Source organism: Urocitellus parryii, chromosome 10 (genome assembly GCF_045843805.1).
Source record: "Urocitellus parryii isolate mUroPar1 chromosome 10, mUroPar1.hap1, whole genome shotgun sequence".
NCBI classification, from domain to species: Eukaryota; Metazoa; Chordata; class Mammalia; order Rodentia; family Sciuridae; genus Urocitellus; species Urocitellus parryii.
The window spans coordinates 113746485-113768775 of NC_135540.1; the positions used below are offsets into that span (position 1 = coordinate 113746485).

Here is a 22291-nt window from a genome sequence, read left to right on the forward strand (position 1 = left end):
ACATCTAGAAACCAGTTTTTGGACTGGTTGCGTTTACTGAGTGTGATTTTTCACTTTTCATAAAAACAAATACCTCTCCCCTTTTCCCGCTGTTACAGCACATTCATGTCAAACCGTCATCACTTCAGACTGTTAGTGTTTCAGCTGGAGTGGAAAAGAGGTGCCCAAGTTCAATAGCACAAGCCTTCCTTTCCTCATACCCCTGGGTAAAGCCCGGCTTGCTTTTCACTCCCAGAATCCCCGTTGAAAAGATCTGGACTTTAGTCACTAGTTTACAAAAAAAAAAAAAAAGACTCACTCCAAGGTTCTATATAAATGTTAATTGAAATTACAGTTGCCCTGTTTTCCAGGAGAATGTAGGTTGTTCACATGCTCCTTGCTCTGCCACCTCTCCGCCCCCCACATTTGCTCTAATTTGCAGAGTGACAAGGACTGCCCAAAATGAGGGATCCCAGCAGAATCTGGCCCACTGCCATTAACAGCGTTAAAACACTCTTTCTATTGGAGTCTGCTGATAAGTAACGTAGAACCTATAAGACGTTTGCCCCCCCCCAAAAAAAAACCTTTTTTTTTTTAATTTAATACAAAGTTACCATCAAGGGAAAACTGACGTGCAAAGCACACCTGTTCTCCAGGCACACGAACTCATCTTGGCGTGGCACTCCACGTGAAGCACTGTCACAATGCCCTGGATGTTCCCGTGGACCTCTCTGCAAAAGATGTGGGTCCCCAGAGATGAGTGTGGCCGACTCTCGGGACCCCGGTAGCCAGGTGCTAAGCCGTGTAAGGCTTGGCCAGTGTTTGGACCACACTGGGCCCATTGCCGTGCTAATAAGTGAAGAGACCTGAAGACAGAAATCACTCATTTGTGTCCTCATTACGTACTTCAGTGTGCACTTCTGTCCTTTCCTTCGAGATGGAAAGACTCTTCTCAAAGGGATCTGAAAACAAGACTGGCAAAGCTCTAAGGTGTTGTCATGGAAGAAGTTTCCAGAGGTTACATTTCGCTTACGGAATCATAACCTAGATTCAGAATCAACCTATGACTCTCTGGTCCAGTGTCTGTTGAAACAGGAAGAAGGGTCACCGGGCAGCTAACCTGTCATCCTGTGTTTAAACCTTTGTCCCAGGACCAAGAGCCCATGACCCTGTTTTTTATTGTCTCCTGAACGCTCAGCCACTGCTCTCTAGGTGCCACTTGCCACTCCAGAGCCTCCACCTCCTGCCGGAGACCCTGTGTGGAGGGACATTGAGCTGGCATTTTCCCTATGTGCCTTCCAACCCTTGAAGATCCCCTTCCCATTTTTTCCTCTTCTTCTCTTCAAGGAAGTTGACCGTGACCCTCTCCCGCTTTCTCATAAAACCCAGAACTCATGTTGCTTCAATTATTTTTGGTGCTTTTTCTCTGGATGCTCTGAATCTTCTCATTGGAAGAAAAATTAGTTGATACCAAGTGCTGACATTTGCCTGGGTGGGATATGGAAAAAACTACAGTGAGGGACCTTGACCCCCAAGCAGCTGTCAGAAGACCATAGGGGGTGGTGAAAGGAGAACCGGGCTGCTAATCAGTGGGCCCTGCTGCGGACCCACGGCTGCAGCACATCCTCTGTGAGGCCTCAGGCAAGTCACCTCTCCTCCATGGACTGCCCCCATAAATCAAGAGGCCGAGAAAAGCTTTGAGTTCATCTCTGAAACTGAAGGTTCCAGGGATTAACTCCAAGAAGAGCAGAACACAAGGGGATGAGCAATAGAGTCTGAAATAGGAGCCAAGGGGAAGGAGGTGCTTTGGGGAAGAGGCTTCTCACTGAACTTGGGTCAGCAGGCAAGACCTCAGATCCCTAGACCCACCCCAGGCCCACGCAGTGGGCAGAGCCCCCGCTGTCCACAGGCAGCAGTGATGAGCCACAGGACAGCCATGAGAGTCCTGCATGGTCTGCACCTGCTGCGTGGCAGCCTCCAGGTGTGGACTAGAATGCAAGGTTTTGCCTCCCTCCTGACCCTTCCGCTGCACTCCTCACTCCGAGGCCCCTGTCGAGTCTGGCTCCATTGTGCCTCCTTACCGTCCCAAGGCTTTGTGACAGGATGCAGTCTGCACCCACTGCTCTTGGTATCTCGGGAACCCCTCACCTTGGAATATGCTCTGGGTCCCTCCGCTCCTTGTTTTTTCTGTATTCACCACATTTGGCCACTCATTACTCGCCCTTAGAAGAATTTCTAGTTTTAGAAGATGTTATAGTTGGATATGCAGGGTCCCCCAAAACTGTTGGTTCATGCAGGAATATTTCAGGGGTGAAATGATTCGTTTATAAAAGCTGTAACCCTCTGCCCTAAAGCCCCTTCCCCGCTCTCTGCTCCTTGGCCTCCATGAACAGAGCGGACTTCTCTGCACGCCCTTCCACCATGATGTTCTGCCTCACCTCGGGCCCAGAGCCATGGAGTTGGCCCAGTGTGGACCGAACCTCTGAAACCTCTCCTCCTCTAAGTTATCCTTGCCAGGTATTTTGGTCACAGTGACCAAAAGCTGGCCTACACAGAAGAGTTTCTGTAATGACCAGGCTTTTTTAAGGGACCCTCTCCTCTGTCTTCCTCTCTCTCCCAGTGTCCACGCATACGTGGACACACTGGGTAAAATGTGATTATCCTCAGGCATAGCACCTACTGGGAATGAAAACCAACCATGAGTCCCCAACGGCCAAAGCAGTTCATTCAAATAGAACTACATCTTGGATTTTGAAAACCACAGCTCAGCCAGTACAAGGTGAGAGCAGCCAGTCTCCATGTGAAAAGCAGAGTGGGAAGCGACTATCCTGGGATCCTCAAGCAGGCTTGCCAGTAGCAGCATCTGCTGGGCGCCTTCTTGTGAGAAGAAGCCACAAGAAGTTGCTCTGTCTGTCTGTCTGTCTGTCTGTCTTCAGGTCAAGCCTGAGATGTCAATTCCTCAAACACCTTCTCATCTCTGGAATTAGGCTTCAGTCTTGACCCTAGTCTCATGGTAAAAATGGGCTCCTTTTTAACATCTCACCTCTAGATACAGATATCCCTACCCTGATTATGGAATATAAAGCTAATTCTGTAGAACAGTTTCTTAAAATTCCTTTTGTAGAGGGGGCATGGGTGTGTGGCCCGGGCACTCATGTGCATCTGCCTTGTCTTTGGGGTGCACTGGCTGGGGACCATGGTGGTGAGCGTTGGTGTGGTAGTAACCAAGGGAGCCCTTTCAAGACAGTCTGCCACCCACACGTGACCACCACGCTCACTCAGGGCAGATCCTTGCTCCTGTTAGCGGCAGTTCTGGGTAATGCACTTGAGACTTGGGTTTACTCATCTGTGAAATGAGGTAGTTGGATTCTGGGGTCCCCAGAGCCCTGTGTTCAGGCCTCTATGCTGTGGTTAAATGCTTTTCCTGGGTAAGAAGGAAAAAAAAAAAACTATTCTGAAGAGTCAGCTCTGAGAACTCCAACATCGGAAACGCTCTTTAGGGCTGCTAACAGCCATACCTTTAATTGAGGTCTTTGTGGGTCTTCACACATTATGAACTTATTGGATTCGTTTCAGACACTTGGTAAAAAGTTGCAGATTTTTCATTTCTTGGTGAGTAGTGCAATAAAAACCTTTCTTCTAAACCAACAATAAAAATTAAAATGAGTCCTGGTGCTCATGATAATTATAGCTAACTTTACCAAGTGGTGGGGGTGGCGGAAGGCCTGGCTTTGCATGCAGGAGCTCATTTAGCCCTTCTGTGGGTCAAGTTGGATCCCTCAGGGCCGGGCATGCTGCAGACCAAATCCCTGCCTCCCTGCAATTCACAATCCAGTATGAGGAGACAGATCAGCAGCAACACACACAAGTGCAGTATTAAAAATATATAAAACAAGTACAATACAGTCCCCCATGCTTGCTGTGGAGAAGAGCCCTAGGTGTGCTAGGAGGGGCTGCAGCTTTTAATACTCAGTGAAGTCCTCCCAAGAAGGGGACATTGAGTAGGAGACAGGGAAGCTTGTGTGTGCCTGGGGGTGAGGGATCAGCCTTGGGGCCCATGTGTCTGGAGCAGGATGAGGGGCCTGTGTGGACAGGAATAGGGCAAATGTTTGAGTGGTACTTTGCAGTTGGAAACATCCTGAAAGATCTTTTTGTTCTCTCCCTTTTCCCTACCCAATTGCCCCTTTCCTCCCCCTTTGTCAGATGAAAATAAGGCCTTGGGAAATAGGAGCACATCCTACAGGTTGCCAGTTAGTAGCAGCACCTGGACAAGAACCCGGGGGTCTTGGTTCCCAGTCTTGCCTACTCCCTACTACCCAAAGGTCCAGAATGCTTAAGAGTAATTAAGTCCTGTGCCCTCCCCCCACAGCCCCCCATCCTTGCTTTGCAGAAAAGGACAGATGCTGTTGCTTTAGTCATTCTGGGAAGTTATGTTCTGTAAAGTTACTGCCGACACTGAATTAGTGGAAGCCTTCTCCCAGAGGAAGTCCAGGGTCAGGTTTCTGCAATCCTCTGGTCACAGCACTTTTGTGAACTGACCAGTATATGACCTTGTTTTACGTGTTTCGCCTTGTTTATTACATGTGATTGATTGATGAACATTGGATGCTGGCTATCGGCACCACAACTCGTGCCTGAGTGACTTCTCTAACATGTTTTTCTTCATAAGGCATGACATAGCCTCTTATCCTATAGAGTGCTTTCGCGCTATTCCTGGAGGCCATTTTAAATGGTGAAATTGTCACCAACAAGCACAAAAATGTGAAAACCGTGGCATTAAGTGGACTGTGAAGGAGACCCTTGTTTAAAGGATGAAGGCTCAACCAAGAGAGCAGAATTCCACCTTCGCTAGGAAAATGTACATTGGGCCACTCACATTTTTTGCCTCTCTTCGTCCCCATGAGTGACCTCAGAAGTCCCACACACTGTGATTTGAGGGTTACAAATAGGTTTTAGCAAATAAGTGAACTTGTAGGCATGGAATGTGCACATAAGAATGTTGACTATGTTTGCTCTTGAGCTGTTCAGAGAAAGGAACATTCTGCATTCAAGACCCAGGTAGCCTCACTGATAGTGGAGTTATCTGCTAGGACATATTCTGGAGGATCCAATGAGTTCTCTTCACCTCAAATACTGCCCGGCGAGCTTGCATATGCAAACTGTTTTTTAAAATGATAAATCTTGTTTGTATTGTACTTTTCCATCTTACAGATAGTCACTGTTTGAGGTTGAACTGTATACCTTCCCTGCCTGCCCTCCTTGTTCCAGGTCTGACAGTTCTTTGCTTCCTCAGGCAGGAAGGTGCAGCCTGTCTTCTGATGGCAGGTTCTCTCTGCTCCTTCTCTGGATCAGCATCTCCCCTGGATTAACATGGCCTTTTGCTTTTCCTAACAAAATAGAACGTTCCACTTTGTGTGCCAAGTTCAGATACACGTGTAATTTTTCTCTACGCTGACTCTGCAAATAATGCTTCTCAGCCTTGCAGCAGCAGAAACCTAATCTGTAGTGTAAATCAGCCCTGTGGACCTGAGAACTTGCCTCTCAATCTTTTCCAAAACTCCTGCAGAGAAAAACTAAAATTCTACTCACACTTTCAGGGAGTCAAAATGGTTTCCTAGGAGCATGACATCTGCTGCTTCTCATCAGGAATAGAAGCAGGATTCTGCCAGCCTCACTTCTTGGCCTTCCACTTCCACAGGCTCTTGCTCAAGCTCTGAGATGGTGGGATGTGAATCTGATGTTTACTGCCACAAACTTGGCTTTGGTTGGTGTTCAAGTGTCTCCAGCAGCAGATTTGCAAAAGTTCCCTATCATGAAACATGTTCACTGTCCCACCAGAAGAATTTCCGGGCTCATTTTTAGAACATGGCTTTTGGAGATGCTTCATGGTAACTTAGAACTATCCTTCTGGGCCTTGGGCTGCAGTGGGTTGGATCTGTCTGGGAGGAGCTGGGACTAGGACTTTGGTCAGGGGACTTGACAAATGCCCCAAATCAGGTTGCCAGGTGTGGGGCTCAGGAAGTTTCTCCAGGGACAGTGGTATAGCTCAGTGATAGACCTTGTGCTTGGCAGGCATAAGGCCTTGGGTGCAGTCTCCCGGCCACTGTGAAATCTTCCTTTCAGACACCCCATCCTACTCTGTCAAGAGAGCCATGATTTCATATTGTATTAGAAATAGTCTTTTGCAGAAACTTGAATTGTTGAACAGTTTAACAAAATATTGAGTTCTATACTTGGCTCCTATCACTTAGGTACATGCAGGAATAGTCCAAATCATACTCCCCAAAGGTTCCATGGGTCTGCCCAGTGTCTAGAGGATCTCATCTAATGTATGGGTCCCTGTTTTGAAGCTAAAGTCAATGTTGGGACAGAAGGGCAAAGGAGGTGACGACATGACAATTATCTAGATCTTGCTAGTACCTAGGAAAGAAATTAGCACAAAGTCTTCTTGGACACTCAGCTCCAGGACAGGACTCTGGGTACACGTGGGTGCCCACAGTAGAGATCAGGAATCAACTGGCTCCCCAGTTGTTAGGACCACAAATAGAACAAGAGCTCAGGATCCTGAAATGTGGGCTCCTGGCCCCAGGCTACTTTGAGAGCCCCTAAAGCTATTGTAGTTGGAGCTCCTGATAAGCCAGGTAAGGACTGGATTGAATACTAGGCAGGGATATGCCTACTGGAAGAACTGACCCTCTGGTCTACAACTCAGGCATTTGGTTAAACACAATACCCAGCACCATTACTGACCAAATGAATATTTTGACATGATTTTTCCATGACTAGACAAGGCTTAGATTGGGATTTGTTAATAATATAGAGCTAATCACAATAAAAGGTAGAGCAGTGCCTGCTTACCATGTACCATTGTAAGCCCTGGATATGTACAATACCATTTATTGCTCCCAGCATTCTTCAGAACATAAATACTACTCATGTCTCCAGATTTAAAAAGTGTGGCACAGAGAAGCCCAGTAACCAGCCCTCTGTCACTCAGGGAGCTAGGATTCAGGCCTGGGTACTCTGGCTTCAGTGTTGAGGCTGAATACATCATTGCCATTGTCAACATGAAAACTTCCCAAGGACTGTACCAAGTCTCTACTGTACCCAGCCTCTTGAATCCTCATCCACACCTGCAAGGGTGGGTTCCTTCACTCCAGGGATGCACAAGAGGAAACAGGATGTTTCGCTGTCTGGGGACACAACCCTGGAGGTCCAGGATTCCCCTACCCGCAGATCTGGTCCATCCTTGCCATGATGCTTCCTTCTGCCTCAAGTGCTGATAACTTCATTTCACAAATATTTACTGAGTGTATTTACTGAGCATGTCACATGTGCTGGGCCCTCTTTTGGGTGGTGGCCCTTTAGAGTTCTGCAGAAGGGGCCTAGTCTTGAGGAACCTCTTTGGGTTGAGGGTTGTGTTTCTAGAGCAGCTAAAGGAAAGCAAAGAAGGTTGTAATCGAACATGGGGCTGGGCTGCCTCTGTTCTTCAGGCTGCCCATTTCTGTGAAATCCACATTGTCATCCACCCTGAGATTAAACCTCCACCATTATTTGCTAGGTAATCTTAGGCAATTCAGCTAAGCTCTCTGAATCTTAGCTTCTTATCTATAAAATAAGAAATATGGCACCTCCTCTATAGGGTTGTTTTGAGATCATGTCCTGCCTGCAGCACTTAGGAAGTGATTTGTAAACAACAGTGCCTACCTTTATACTTTCCCCACCAAGTCCAGATTCTGAATTCCGTGTATAAAATCCTCAGCCTAAAAAAACCCTCAACCAGTATGAAGCTGACCATCATACATGATCACCAGATTACATATGCCTAACACAGCAAGCTTGCTGTTCAAATATGCATGTTTAAATACGTGCATACACATAATTTTTTCCATGACATTCTGGAAACAGTGGGCTACATCTGTTAGTTAAATCCACCTCTGCTCAAATTTTCCATTGATAAAAATAGGCCTCATAATACCAGCCTGGTTCCTGGGCAGGAAATGACTAATACAATTAACTATGTCTATACTAAATCACAACCCAGAGGCCTGTCTCTAGCATGAGCAAAGAATCTCTGGGGTCCTGGATATTAAGGTGCTGGCTCAGGCTCCTCTGCCTGTATCTTTATCCATCAGCATGTGAGGGGCTGGTGATGAAACCTGTAGGGGATTTCCTCCAGAGAGCCTCCCATCAGCCAGCTCAGGGGTCAGGTCAGACTGATAGGGTGTTCTTCTGTGTAAATTAGTAAATTGACATTCTGGTTTTTATTTTTAAATTTGTATAATTTGCTCATGAGATGATAATGCTTCCACCGATTCTGCAGATTAACAAGAGTCACCATGGACCAGACACTGTAAAATGGTTTATAGGCACAGGTGACCCAGGCCAGGAACCAGCCTCCAATAATGTCCCCACCAGTAGTGAGTGAGCAGGCAAGAAAGAAGGTGGATATTGTGGGTAACATTTCAACTGCCAATCAACCCTCAGTGCCTGACACAGTGTCGGGTATTATTATCACTGTCCTCTTTGTGGAAGGGCCTGTCAGTTATTAGCATAGTGTGAACTTTTCCAATAGGACTGTCTTACTCTGAAAAAAAATGGGAAGAGGAAATTTCAAGTAAAGACACTAGTGGGCCCAGGTCCTCTAAGGACCGTGCATCTTGTTTTCTGCCCAAATGCTAACTTGTGTTGCAGACAGTCAGGAGGCAGCAGGAATGGCTAGCACAATCAGGGGCCAGTGCAGGAAATCTGTTCTGGGTTCTCCCCGCCATCAAGTCCATTGCCATGCTGAAAAATTCATCGGGCTGATTCCTCACATCTTCTGGGTAGAGAACTAGGTCAGACTCCCTTCCCCAGACACCCATCCCTGCAGAATCCTCTGCATCCTGGAGTTGGAAAGCATTTCAGTATTTCAAAGAAAAGCAATAACAAAGCCTGCCTTTATTTAAAAGTAATGACAGTGACCTACATTCCTGCATATAATGACCACAAACACCAATTTCTTAAAAGCCAGGCAGTGGCCACCAAGGATGTTTTGAACTCTCAAATGCCTGCACATTTTTGAGGCTACTCTGAAAGTTGTTTAAACTCACGGCCTTTTGCTTACTACTGCTTATTTCCCAGCAAACCTAGATGGTCAGAAGACTCAGACCTCGGGCCAGAAATCAGTCGTGTTACAGTCTCTCATGTTTGCAGTCTTGATGGGAAAGGAGAGGGCAGAGAGCCGTTCTTCACTCTTAGGGAAATATCACAGAATATAGGAGAGCGAGTGGAATGAATGCACCCAAGACAGGCATCATTCTGGCCCTCAATGACATAAATCATGTGTGGGCCAGAGGGTTATTTAAAAGGTCCTTCTGTATAGTCACATTCAGCATGAATTCTCGGTTTTGCCACCTGACACAAACCTTCAGATATAGGAGGCCTCCATAAAGCAACTCTGTGTAACCAGAACAGTAACTGGGATCACCATGCTCTTGGGATGGAGTGAGACAGGCCTGGATCCCAGGCCCATGTTCTGTGGAAGTCCAGGGATCCTCCCCAGAGCTCTTGCCAGTTCCTGGGACAAAGCACCTTCCCATGTTACAGGGCTGGGGTCTCCCAGAAAACTGAAACAGCATGAAGACACCACACACACACACACACACACACACACACACACACACACACACCTGATTCTTGTGATCAAGTCAGAAAGATTTCAGAAATGCTACGCTGAGTAACAGAAGTGAATTTATTGAAGGGATAGGAAAAGGGAAAGGGAACGCTCTCAAGGGAGATTGTGGATGCTCTCAGAGGAGAAGGACTGTGCCTCTCCTGCACTCCAGCTTTATTGGGGATCCCAGAGAAGTTTCCAGAGAGTCCTGCCAAGGTCCACCTTTTGACTTTTGACTGACAGTAGGACGACCCCAGACTTTCAAGTCCCCACTGCCGTGACAGTTCTAGGTCCCATGGCCCATGCTGACCAGTTCTCATTGGATTCTTAACCATCAATTCCTAAGGATAATCTCCTCCAGCGTTGGGTTCTTTTGTGTGAGAAGACACACAGACTTCTCCCCCTTCAGGGTAACTTGGGTTCCTCTTATTGACGTTGTTTCAGGCCTGCGTTTCTCCTGCAGGTAACAGGTGTAGTTTGCTGAGGAATGTGACATAACCTGTCCATGTAAGCCAGGCAGGGCTGCAGGTAGGTGGCTTGGAAAAGAAATCATGTGGGGGTCAGCAGAGTGGACCCGTTTATAAAATTAGTCCCTTAACCTCATGTTCCCACCACTCACATCTGTCTGTCCCCGATCATCTGGAGAGGGATGGGGGATGGTACCCTTCCCCTTGAACTCCCCTGGTGTCCGCCATTTCCTTGGAACAAGCTTTTACTGCAACATCGAGGGAGCTTTATATCCAAAGCTGTTACCTGTAGTAGATCTGGATGTTGGACTTGCCTCGTCTTTCCCCGCCAGGCTCACCTGCCGCTCAAGCTCCGGCTCCCCCAGAGGTCGTGTGACTCATCCTTGGTCCCTCTCTACCTCCCTGTGCCCATTTCTTCTGTTGACCCCTAAATTCCTGGTCACTTCTTACACAGAGCCATTTAACCATTTTCCTCATCCGTGTGCCAGAAAAAAACCCCTGATGCCAGCTAGTGAACTTTTTCTACTCCCAACACACGTGCTTCGGCTGACATCTTGATCAGTGAGCACTCTGCACTGAACCTCTTTGGAATTCTTTTAAAGTACTTCATAGTCTTGTAGCCTTTGGAAAACTGGTGAAAGCTTTGGACCCTCTTTCCCTAACAGGTGTACACACACAATTCTGTGTATATTTTTAGGGATTTAGAACTTCCTGAAACCCATCCGTGAAACTCCCATGATTTAAAAACCCCTGAATTCAGTTGATGAGATGGAGCCTGCCCGTCAGAGGACAGCGCACCCCACCTTTTCACCAGGCCCAGGATCTCCCCTTACCCTTCCCCTTGAAGGTGTGTCCTTAGTGAAATAGGATTGGTGCAACTGGCCCTCGGCAGTCTTCTCCAACCCTGACACAATTCTCTGAGAAAATAACTATACTTTGATACAACATTGATTTCAATACTTTGAGAAAATAACAGCCTCCTTTTCTCAGCCCCTCTCCTTGGGCCAGGCCCTGGGCACACTGCTTAACAGAAGTCATCCCATTCCATCACGCCAGTCCCCATGGAGGTCCATACTGTTACCCTCATTTTAACAGATGAGGAAACTGAGGCTTGCCAAAACCAAGTAACTTGTTTGATAAGTTATAATAAGTGGCTGACCTGAAATTTGATCCCAAGGTCAGTGGCTTAGAAACCTGAGCCCTCACATACAGTGCGCACTGGTCCTCCCCACCTCCCCCCATATGGTCATACCTCATATATCTTGGTCCCCAGTGGTGGAGCTGTGGAACCTTTGGTGTGGCAGTCAAATGAATATGTCCTTGCAGATTTTTGAAATACAGCTCAGAACAGAGTATTTGGTTTGTTCGGTTCACTGGTGAGTCTCTTTACTTCTTCCATGAGCTCCCAACATAAGCTTGTGCCCTCTTATCCCATGGGGGCAGATTTCCACTATGTGGGTACCCTATCACAAGTTTCTCGTCTTGCTCCTCTCTGCAGGTCTCTGAGAAATAATAGGTACTTAATAAATGTCCACTGACTTCAATACACAGTGCCACTCCATAATTAGGCTTAAATGATAATTCCTATAAACGAGTGTAACCAAGATTGCATTTATAGTGTTAGACCACATTTTAGCTTTTCTGGGTGAACTTTTTTTTTTAAGTATCTATAATTTGCCTCCAATTCAGGTGCCATTTACCTCTGTGTCAATCTCCCTCTACAGTTACAGAGCACTGACTGTGCTCTGGGCACCAAATGTGCCACATTAATAGACATTAGCCACCATCTTCTTTGGTTCTGGGCATGAAGGCAGCTCCCCTGGCTAGAGGCAAGGCCCATGCCCTATCTTCTCTAGCTCCATGAGTGAGGTCCCCAGTTTTCTGCCATTATTACTGTCATCTTACTTATCTCTGTCAAAGTTCAAGGGAAAGAAAAGGCCAGAGACCTAGAAATTCAGCCAGGTTAAGGAGAAATGGAAGATTCTAGGGAAAACTAAGGTTGAAGTGATAGTCTTCTTGACCCAACGAGAAGACAAGAAAGTGAACGTTGCTAGAGTTCCCACAATTTGCCAGCTACTCACCATCTTGATTTCCTTGGAATCTTCTGGCATCTCTAAGTAAACCTAGAGTCTTGATAGCTGAACTTCCCCTGATTGAAATAGAGGAATTCAAACCCAGGACTGTGTGGCTGTAGGAACCAAGGCTTTGCACTGTGTTCTACTCCATTTCATGTGTATTAGGGAGAGACTCTCTCTGGGCATTTCTCTCTTAACATACATAGGACTTGCAGAGATAGAAGTTGCAAATCGGATGAATGTTCCAGATAAAATATGACAACTTGATTGCAGTGGGGGAGAAGAGAGAACATGGGGAAAGAAGGAAGCTCAGGCCAACAGCGGTGCCCCTGCAAATTCAACCATGACTCTGATCCCTTAAACATGAATAATAACTAGTGTCTTTTTGGTTAAGAGCTGTTGAGGAATGAACAGACAAAGTGCATATGAAGATTTTTTTGTTATCAAAAATCTAAAAAAAGTATTTTGGAAGATAGGTGACTTCATTTGATTAAGTATTTTCCCTCTCTTTCCATACCCTAAAATGGGTGTTTGTTCCTAGAGATGATTACCCAAAGTGTCTCCTCAGTTGAAGGGAAGGAGTTGGTGGTTATAAACCTTCCTGTCCACTCGGGGGCAGCACGGAACAGTGCCAGCAGCCCTTAGCCAATCTGCTCTTAGGGAGGAAGCCATGCTGGCTTCCCTGGAAGAGCTCAGTATTCCCTGGGCACCAGTTTCCTTTTCTTTGGCCACGTGGAATAGTGGTGGCACTTTTCAGTTGAAAAACTAAATTCAGACAACTACAGGATTGTTCAAAGGAACTGATTTTAAATAAATTCATTATAAGAATGGTTTAGTTGGGGCTTTGGTTTCCTTTTTATCAGCCTGACAAAAACTTCATTCTGGAACTTTCTGTGGTGGGTTGGGTAATTCATGTTTCTTAACCACGAAAGACACTCTTGGGTTTTACTGAGGTTGTTTAGGTTGAAATCCGTGTGCTCTTCCATCCAAGGGGCAAAGGGCAGCCAGTATCCTTTTACCTTCCTTATTGTTAGTTCTTTTGAGTATCTACAGGTTGGAGGTTGTGTAAGAGGTAGCTACATGAGAAAATGTGTTCCTGGCATCTGGCTCTGAGGATTTGTGAGCACCCCACAGTCATACTGGTGTCTTAGAGACCCCTGGCAGGATCACTAAGATGACTGCTGAGAGCATCTTCAGTCAATCTTGAACCCCATTTCTTGAGTGAATCACTGTGCTCCTATCCAGGCCTCATGTCCATGCCTCATGTCTAATCTATAATTTTGACAAAATTGAGCATTAATTTGTTAGTTTTTTTGTCCAACCTAGAATGCTTTTACAATAAAAAAGGGGGGGATACTCTTAATTATGCTTATTATTTCGACAAAATTATCTATCATGGGGGAACAGTGAGATGGTCACCTTGATTACAGATATTCTGCCCCTTTCATTTTTCACCTCAGATGACTCCAGGTAAGATTTATATGGCCCTGTATTTATTTGCTCATTCACTTAACAAGTGGTCATTGAGTGTTTTCTTTGTGCTAAGTTCTCTGTATTATTTTCTCTTCACAAAAACCTTGTGAAGGATCTATTACTATAAGTATTCCCATTTTTACAAATACAAAAACAAAAAACTGGTACTTAGTGAATGAGTTGGCCAAGTTCTCAGTATCTATAAAGCAAAGCTGAGACAACTCCAGGATGTCTCTGTTCTTGAGCCACATGTGCCCATTGACTGTTTTTAAGCCTCTTTGTGCCATTGATATTTGTCTTTGGCCTTTTGGTGGGCTTCTCCTGCAGAGAAAGTATGACTAGCAGCTTGGGAAAGAGGTGCCCCGTCTGGTTAAGGTGTCTGGGATGGACAAGGCTGAACTGGACGCAGTGTTGTCAGGTTAGGACACAGGGCTGCATTTCTTCATTTTGTTTGGAAGTTCACTTTGGAAACCTTCCAAGCTGCTCTTCAAGAGCCAGTCTGTTGGCTTCCAAGGAAGCATGTGGCTGCTTCTCTGCCCCTTCTGTCCTGGGAAGGTTCTCTTCAACTGATGCGCAGCTCAGAGGGATCTTGGGATTCAGGCAGGGATGAGGGACCCCAGCTCAGACCATCCAGCAGGACAACAACCTTGGTGACCCAAAACACAGCAGATGCCGCAGCCACATTGCCCTCAAATATCCTGTGAATTTTCATTGGGATGTTCATTTGTTAAAATAAGCATATAATGTCTGGGCTAGGCCTGTAGTTCATTGGTTAAGAGCTTGCTTAGCATGTGTAAGGTCCTGGGTTCAATCCTCAGCACCACATAAAAATAAATCAGTAAAATGAAGGTATTGTGTCCATGTATAACTAAACATTTAAAAAAAATACACACACACACACACACACACACACACACACAATGCCTTTTAACTTAAAGGGAAAAAATGCATTCCAGAACTTTAAGAAGGAAGACAGGGATGTGATCTCAAAATAAAATACCACTGGAAGAGTGTGCAGGATTTGTACCTAATTGTACAGGATTATAATAAGTGTGATAGGATTTGTGCCGTCTCACAACAGCATATGCCCTTCAAGCATTTCTGGGTTTGGTGCTAATAATAAATGCTGACAGACCTCAGATGACTTGTTGCCATGAAAGTACATTTTTCCCCATTTTCTTCCCTGAGCATTAAACATTGTGCTTCATTATTAGAAACGAGTGCCTCACGTGTTTAATTCATTCTCACTTCTTTTCCTGTGTGCTTAACAATAACAGATCTCACGAGGTTGCGTTTCTTACTGTTAAACAAACAAAAAAATCTGACTTAAATAGATCATAGAGCATGGAAATTTTTGTACCCATTAGCCCTATAATTGTACTTTTAATAATCTATTCTAAGAAAAAATATCTGAACACACTATGCAAGTTAGGCAAGATCATCCCTACATTTTAAAGTAGTAAAAAAAAAAAAACAGCCACCGTTTAATTTTATCGAAGTAAAGGGTTTGCTAAGTGAACTAGATGATTGAATATAATAAGGTAATTAAAAGTCATTAAGCACACCTTGTGGTAGCCCAAGGATTTTAGTATAAATTGATTCAGATTGAGCAGGGCGAGTGAATCATTTCCTGCCCTCCGATTTTGTCTTCCAGTGTTTCGCTGTGCGCTCTCTGGGATGGGTAGAGATGGCAGAGGAGGACCTCGCCCCTGGTAAAAGCAGCGTTGCTGTCAACAACTGCATCAGGCAGCTCTCTTACTGCAAAAATGACATCCGAGATACAGTTGGCATTTGGGGAGAGGTAAGCAGCACCTGAGAATAACATTCACGAAGTCCAGGGATCTGTGAGGTATGATATTGAGTGGCTCTGAGGTGTTTGTCAGGGTTGTTTCCCCATGAAGGTGGCTGCAGTTGGCATGGCATACCCACGTGGCTTAGTCTTAGCACTCCTGTGTCCCAGTAAGACTAGGGCCCTGGGAGAGAGCATTTCTCAGTGGCTAAATGATAGAATCCCCCTGGAAATCATCAAATCCTCAAAGATCCATGGATGAACTCTGGGGGCCCAGAAACCTTCTAGATTTTGCATATGGAAATGAGTGTGCTAGTATATTAAGAATAGTTTTCTGGGGAAAAGACCCAGGGCTTTCTCAAAATATCTAAGGGGGGATGTGACCCCCACCTATAGGTGCAAGAAGGTTGATGTCTCCACTGTGAAATTAAACTGCATGTCCTTTGATAGCACCGTCTTCTTTATTTACAGTATGAAGATCCACATCTTGCCTGAGTTGTGGAATTGTGACCTGTATATTCTTTCTCACTTTGAACAAAGTCATTCCATTTCAAAAATGTTAGTTGAGAAAATTTCAGGAAGGAAAGGAGTAAGTAAAAACACCAAATTTGTATAAAAATCATATGAAAACAGGAAAAAGCCTCATTCCTGCCGTGGTTCTGAGAGCTGCAGAACCAGCATGGCAGAAGTACCCTAGGATAGCCTTGCTGCATGACTGTGCCCTGCTCAGTCCACGTCCAGGGAACACTGGTGGCCAGTTTGCTTTCAGGTTGGGCCGTCTGCAGCTCCACTCACACTCCCTCCTAGGAGGAGGAAGGTGGGTTCCCAAGGCTTCCTTTGGTGAAGTCTGTCTGCCTTTAAATGGGCCTGCACCGTTTTGCCAGCCAGAATTTTAGATTCCCGGCAGGAAGAGGAGAAGAGAAAGAATTTTCCTCTATCCAGGAAAAACCTGTATACATTTTCAGTGCTTAACTTTCACATCTTCTCGTTGTTTTTTCTTCTACTCACCATCCAAATAACCAGGCCTCAATGGTCCACCTTGCTCCTCTCTCTCCTTCAGTCAACAGATGGTCCCTCCAAAAGAACAGTTCTTAGGTAGGATGTAGAAGGAAGGTTGTTGTGATTTACACCGACATGGAGTGACTAACATGGAGGTACCCTGGGTCTGAGACGGGGTGAACCTGTTCCAGGCTCTGTAGCGTTTCTTCAGCCTCATCAGTCTCACCAATTGTGTTTTCTGATTTCATCTGTAAATGGGGTCGCTGCTCTTTGAGGAAGAATTTAGATCATTCTGACTCTCAGCTGTAGACACTGGCCGTAGATTAACTGACTGGCAGAGGCATTGATACACACCTTCCTGCCACCCTGGACATCAGAGCAGAATGCGCTTGGAAAACTTTTGATAGAAATCAAAAACATCATTGTCAAAAATGTTGTCAAAGAGCAATTGACCCATCTCACTCTGGGATTTGAAGACCCACTAAGAAGCCTCCCTGCCTGCCCAGCGAGGCCTCTCTAATTCCAGCGCTGCAGAATCTGGGCATCCTTCAGAGAGACAGTCTTTAGCTGCACCCCAGATGGTTAATGGTTCCTAACATTACGCCTGAGGGCCGGAAATTGAGTAGTCTAGTGTTCCTGTCCTGTAAGAGCCAACGTGTGGGGAGATGACACCAAAGCTTACCGACCTGAGTGACTATGATGAGAAACCCAGGTGCTCCCTCAATCTCGGCGTGCACCTGTCTCAGGTTCTGCATCACCTCCAGCAGGTGGCTGTATGCCTGAGTTTCCTCAAGTGCTAGTTGGAGATAGTAAACCAGCCTTCATGGGGCAATTTAGAGAGTTCATGATCCAGTGCATCTCAAGCACCCAGCACAGTATCCTAGATGCAGGCAATGGGCGTATAGACATGAAGTGATTGTCAGCACTGAGAAGTGTCACAGACCATGCCTGCTGCTTGCCAGCACATCACATGGACATGTCATAGTGTGAAAGTAGAAGACAGACAGATGTGATTGTGGGTCAAGGAGGGTCTTCAAGGGGATGGATGCCTGTGAGGGTGTGGCCAGAAAAATGGAGAGAGAGGGTTTATTAGAGTCTGATGGGCATACAGTTCAAAAAAGAAGATTCTCCAGGACATCACATTAGCCCATGTTCTTACAGATTCACAAGTGAAATAATTAAAAATAAAAGCCAACTAGAAATCAAGCTGGGGACACATGTCACAGGAGTTGGGGGGGAGAGAGAAATTGGGGATGTAAGGGGGATTGGGAAAGACTTATGAATAGTTTAGTCTGGGAAAACTGTTTCCCTCTTCAGAAAACAAATTCTAGACCCAAGGGCTTCTTTTGGAAGTGGCCCTTGATCACCAGGAACATGATGGGAGAGCAGAGCCCCCATAAAGATGACAGGCATTTTCTCATTGAATCCCAGGGCAAAGACATGTACCTGATACTGGAGAACGACATGCTCAGCCTGGTCGACCCCATGGACCGCACAGTGCTGCACTCACAGCCCATCGTGAGCATCCGTGTGTGGGGCGTGGGCCGAGACAATGGCCGGTGAGTCCCTGCTCTGGCACATCCCTGTCCCCTTTCCAGTTGTTTTAGCTTAACCCTGAAGTAAGGTCTCGAAACACTTCACCGAATATGAAACTTGACTGTGAACTCTGTTTGTAAATGTGACAAATGACATCGCATCTCTTTTTCCCTACCCCATAAACCCTCCAAGCCTCTTCCCTTCCTGGTTTCTGTACTTCAGCCTTTTATCAGCTCTGGCTCCAGCCTTCAAGTTCTGCATGTTTCTCCCCAAAACCACTACCCTCCTCCAACTCCTCCTCCTCCTCCTCCTCCTCCTCCTCCTCCTCCTCCTCCTCCTCCTCCTCCTCCTCCTAAGTTCCCAACTCAACTTGTGATCTGAATCTCTTAATTTTTCTCTTCTCTATATTGTTCTCTAATCAACTCTACTCCATTCACTTGAGTCTTCATTTCAAAGCACTCCTACTGGCTTCTCCTTCATGGAATGCTTGCTTGATCACAGACCTTTGATCATTGAGTCATGATTGTCAGGAATGGCTTGGGCTTGGGGTTGGCCAAACTTCTTTAACACTTGAACTGTCTGGTCTTATCAAAATTGCATTGCATGGGTCCTTTTTGTGAAACTCTGCTGGAAGTGAGCTATTTACACGTAGTGCTTCTTAGCTGTGCCGTGAATTTTCTGTTCTCTGAGATGACTAGAAACAAGGGCATTCTGATTTTAGTGGAATTATAGACATCATACTTAGAGACTACTGTTAAGTAATTAGGCGACGTTAAATGCCCTTAGTTCTTAAATAATTCAATGGTTGCCAGTTTCCAAAGTAATGGAGGATCTCATGTCCAGGACAAGCATGGATGATTAGGTATTGTTGAAATCGTTGCTTTGTTGAAAATGTTTGACAGCATTGCAACAGTGGGTGGGAATCCCAGATGACAGAGACGGCTCTCCTGGGCTGATGGATTCGTTCCTGAGCATTCTGGCTTTTTATCAGGTCATCAGGTTCTCTAAGGGGGCAGGTCTGCCAAGTCTTGTCACATACTTTCTCTGTGAATGCTGGGCATTAGCGGGTTTGATGATCCTCTGATCTAGTTCCAAGTCCTCAACCAGAAAGGAAGCATTATGACTAAATATTCATCAGTTAAAGGATGAGCATTTATGCTGGAACCAGATGTGAGGAATGGCCTACCAAGGAAAGGACTGAAGTCACTCTCCGACTGCTGACTGGGTCAGCCTTCCCGGGGGCTGAGTGCCTCTTGGAGCTTTTTGTCAGTGTGAGTGCTGACATCTGGGGCAGGTGCTTCAGCATGGATGACGCACCTGCACCTGCCCTTCACGTCCTTGGCAGAAATGTAGCACTGGAGTTGGTGCCTTGACATCAGTTGATTCATTTTACAAGGAACCTATCTGGTGGCATTTGGTCATCATCAAAAACAGTTAGCCTTGGTAGAAGGCTCTGGATGGAAAATGCTTGCACCTTTCCTGGTTCCTACCCGCCCCCCCCCCACACCTCCAATTTTGTTTTTAAGGTAGAGATCATTATATCAACAACCAGGTGTGGCTGTGTGTTTGGGTTTTTTGTTTGGTTTTTGTCTTCGTCTTGTTATGCTGGGGCTTGAACCAAGGCCTCCAGCGTGCCAGGCAAGTGCTCTGCCGCTGAGCTACACCCACAGCCTGCGTGTCCATTTTTAAGGTTCTATTATGTGTGGCTTTTATTGATGATGTTTCCAGCCCATCCCAAACTCTTTAAAATGAGTCCAGATGCTCCACACCTAAGCGGGGTGGGGGGAATGATTCAAATTCAAGTTGACCAAATTATTCAAGCTCTCTGAGCTTCGTTTTCTCTCATCTGAGAGATGAGGATCCTAACAGGGACCACAACACATGTTTGTGTGTGCCAGTGTGTGTATGTGATAATTGGCACTGTGATAGAGACAGCAAATGCTTAATGAATGTTTGCTCTTGATTTTTTAAAGCAACATACACTTAGCAGATGCGGCTAATTACATGACTTCTTTCTGAGACACTGGGAGTAGAGGAGGAATCAGACACTGTGGAAGCTTCAAGGACAGTGGATGATTTGAGATAGAGGGTGAGAGGCTTTGCAGACACTGATGAGTGCGGTTGTGCTACAATACGGGAAGAGCCACTTGCCCCAAAGAAATTGGAGAAAATTAGGCCACATTGTCTGGGTTTCATTTTTCAAATGTGGGCCAGATCACTCCTGTTTTTAGCCCCTCCTCCTCGGGGTTAGCAGATGAGCATGCTTTAGTAGTACACTCGGGGCTCTCTAGGTTGCCAGAACCTCAGCAAGCTCCTGTGGTGGTGGGGACCCTTGGGCAGGATTGCTTATGAAGCAGTAAATAAAAAAGCATGTTTGCCAGTGAAAGCTTCTGTTTCTCCCCATGGATCCCCGAGTTTTCATCATTCCCTAGAAGAAGGGCCTTTGTATGCCTGCTTCTCCTTTTTTTTTTTTTTAACTTTCCTTTGCTTTTGAATCTTTTTTTTTTAACAGCAATTTACAAGAGCAAATTCAATTTGTAATGCTGCAAAGGAAAGGGGCTTTCACTTTGCATGAATAAAACATAAAAGTGTTTCATTTTGCCTGAGAAAACGAGCCCATTTCGCATTCTCTTTTGTAACTTTCCTCGCTGAGAAAAATGGAATCTCTTAGGGGATTTCTTGATGTGGTTAAAATGAGTAAGAAAAGTCTGTATCCCAGACTCAAGAAGGGCACAAAACCTTCCTCAAAATCCAGCCTACTTCACGGAGCCATGTAATTTCAGAATTTCTGAAAATATTTTGTGTTTAGCATTTTTTTCTTTAAAAAAATTATTTTTAGTTGTAGATCGTCACAGTACCTATATTTATTTTAATGTGGTGCTGAGGATCGAACCCAGGGCCTCACACGTTCGAGGCGAGCGCTCTACCACTGAGCCACAACCCCAGCCCCTAGCATTTTTTTTCTTAAGACTTTCAACGGGTTTTGATGTGCTTTGAAAAAATTCCTCATGAAGAAGTTTACTTGGGATAAGGAGGAGACCCGATGGGGTTGTAGCCCTACTGTGCCCCCAGATCAAATTGGAGAAACCTTTTATTACAAACATGCGATGCAGGGAGTTGTGGTCACGGCTGACGCTGGTCCCTGGGGGTTTGGGTCTGGCTGAAGTTTGTCCTTCCCTGGAGTCTTGCCTGTTTCCATTATGGGGGTTCTTGGAGCCAGCAGCTTTATTGAAACGGGGCTGCCTCCTCTCGCCTGGGCCACACCATACGTTAGTTCCTTTTGATCGCAGTGAGACAAGGGTCAGGGCTCCTAGAGATGGGGGCTGGCAAAGGGCTTTCGTAGCCTTGTATTTCCAGAAGCAACTGATGGATGCCCCCTGCTCCCACTGCTGTGGGAGGAAGGACTTCCTCCTTTTTACAGCTGGCCCTTTGCCTTGGCCACTGGGGCGGATGACCCGAGTGCCATCTCTCACCTTGTCTCTATGGGCCTGCCAGGCCACCATCCCAAGTGTGGGCAGGAGGACATCACCTCCCTCTTGCAAGGGCCCATTCCGACTTCCAGCCTCAGCTCTCTTACTCAGACCTTGGAGAGCAGCTTTCTCCTTATTCTTCTTTAGAAGTATTGAAAGCAAGCCGGTGTGATCTCTGAGCCTAAGAGACTTTGAACAGATTCCCCTTTCCCTTGAGGCAGAACGGGCACCAAGATCCATGTATCCCTTGACCAACAGGTAATACAGTGTGGGTGGGTGGGATTGTTACTGGAACTTCCCATGGGGCTTCCCTATCAGGGTACCATGAGGATTAACCAGATCAGATTTTGATAGATTTTCCTTGAAGAAAAGAAATCAGAAAGGTCTCTAGGGTCACATGGGAGACTGGGTTAAACTCGTGTGGCAGGCCCTTGTACTCTGGGACCTCCCTCTCAGAGGCTTTCCTGTGCACACTTCCAAGCCGCTGTCCTGATTTGACTAGAATCCTTTCTGTGTTAGTCAGTGGTATGTTACTATAACAAACTATCTGAGATGATTAACTTAAAAAGAAGAAGTTTATTTTGGCTAACAGTTTTGGAGGTTTTGTTGCCATTGCTTTTGAACATATGACAAGTTAGCACATCTTGGCAGGAGCACCCTTTTGATGCCTGGGAAACAAAAGAGAGAATGAAGAGGGGCCATGGTTCCAATATCCCCTTCAAGGGCAGGCCCGAATGTGACTAGAAGACTTCCCACTGGGTTCCACTGCCCCCCAGGAGTGCTGTGGGCTGGAGACACAGCCTTTCAGACATGGATCTTTGAGTGAGTAGAGGCGCTATGTGAAAAGG

The 22291-nt window shown here is 45.9% G+C and overlaps 1 protein-coding gene across 3 annotated transcripts in view; it reads left to right on the top strand.

Moving 5' to 3' along the window:
- Nucleotides 1-22291, top strand: part of Apbb2 (amyloid beta precursor protein binding family B member 2) — a 322787-nt gene that overhangs the window by 244654 nt on the left and 55842 nt on the right. For all 3 annotated transcript variants that reach the window (XM_026387551.2, XM_026387558.2, XM_077803554.1), the window contains 2 exons: nt 15304-15450; nt 17869-17996. In XM_026387551.2, the coding sequence (XP_026243336.2) occupies nt 15304-15450; nt 17869-17996 (275 nt within the window). The remainder of the gene's footprint in view (nt 1-15303; nt 15451-17868; nt 17997-22291) is intronic.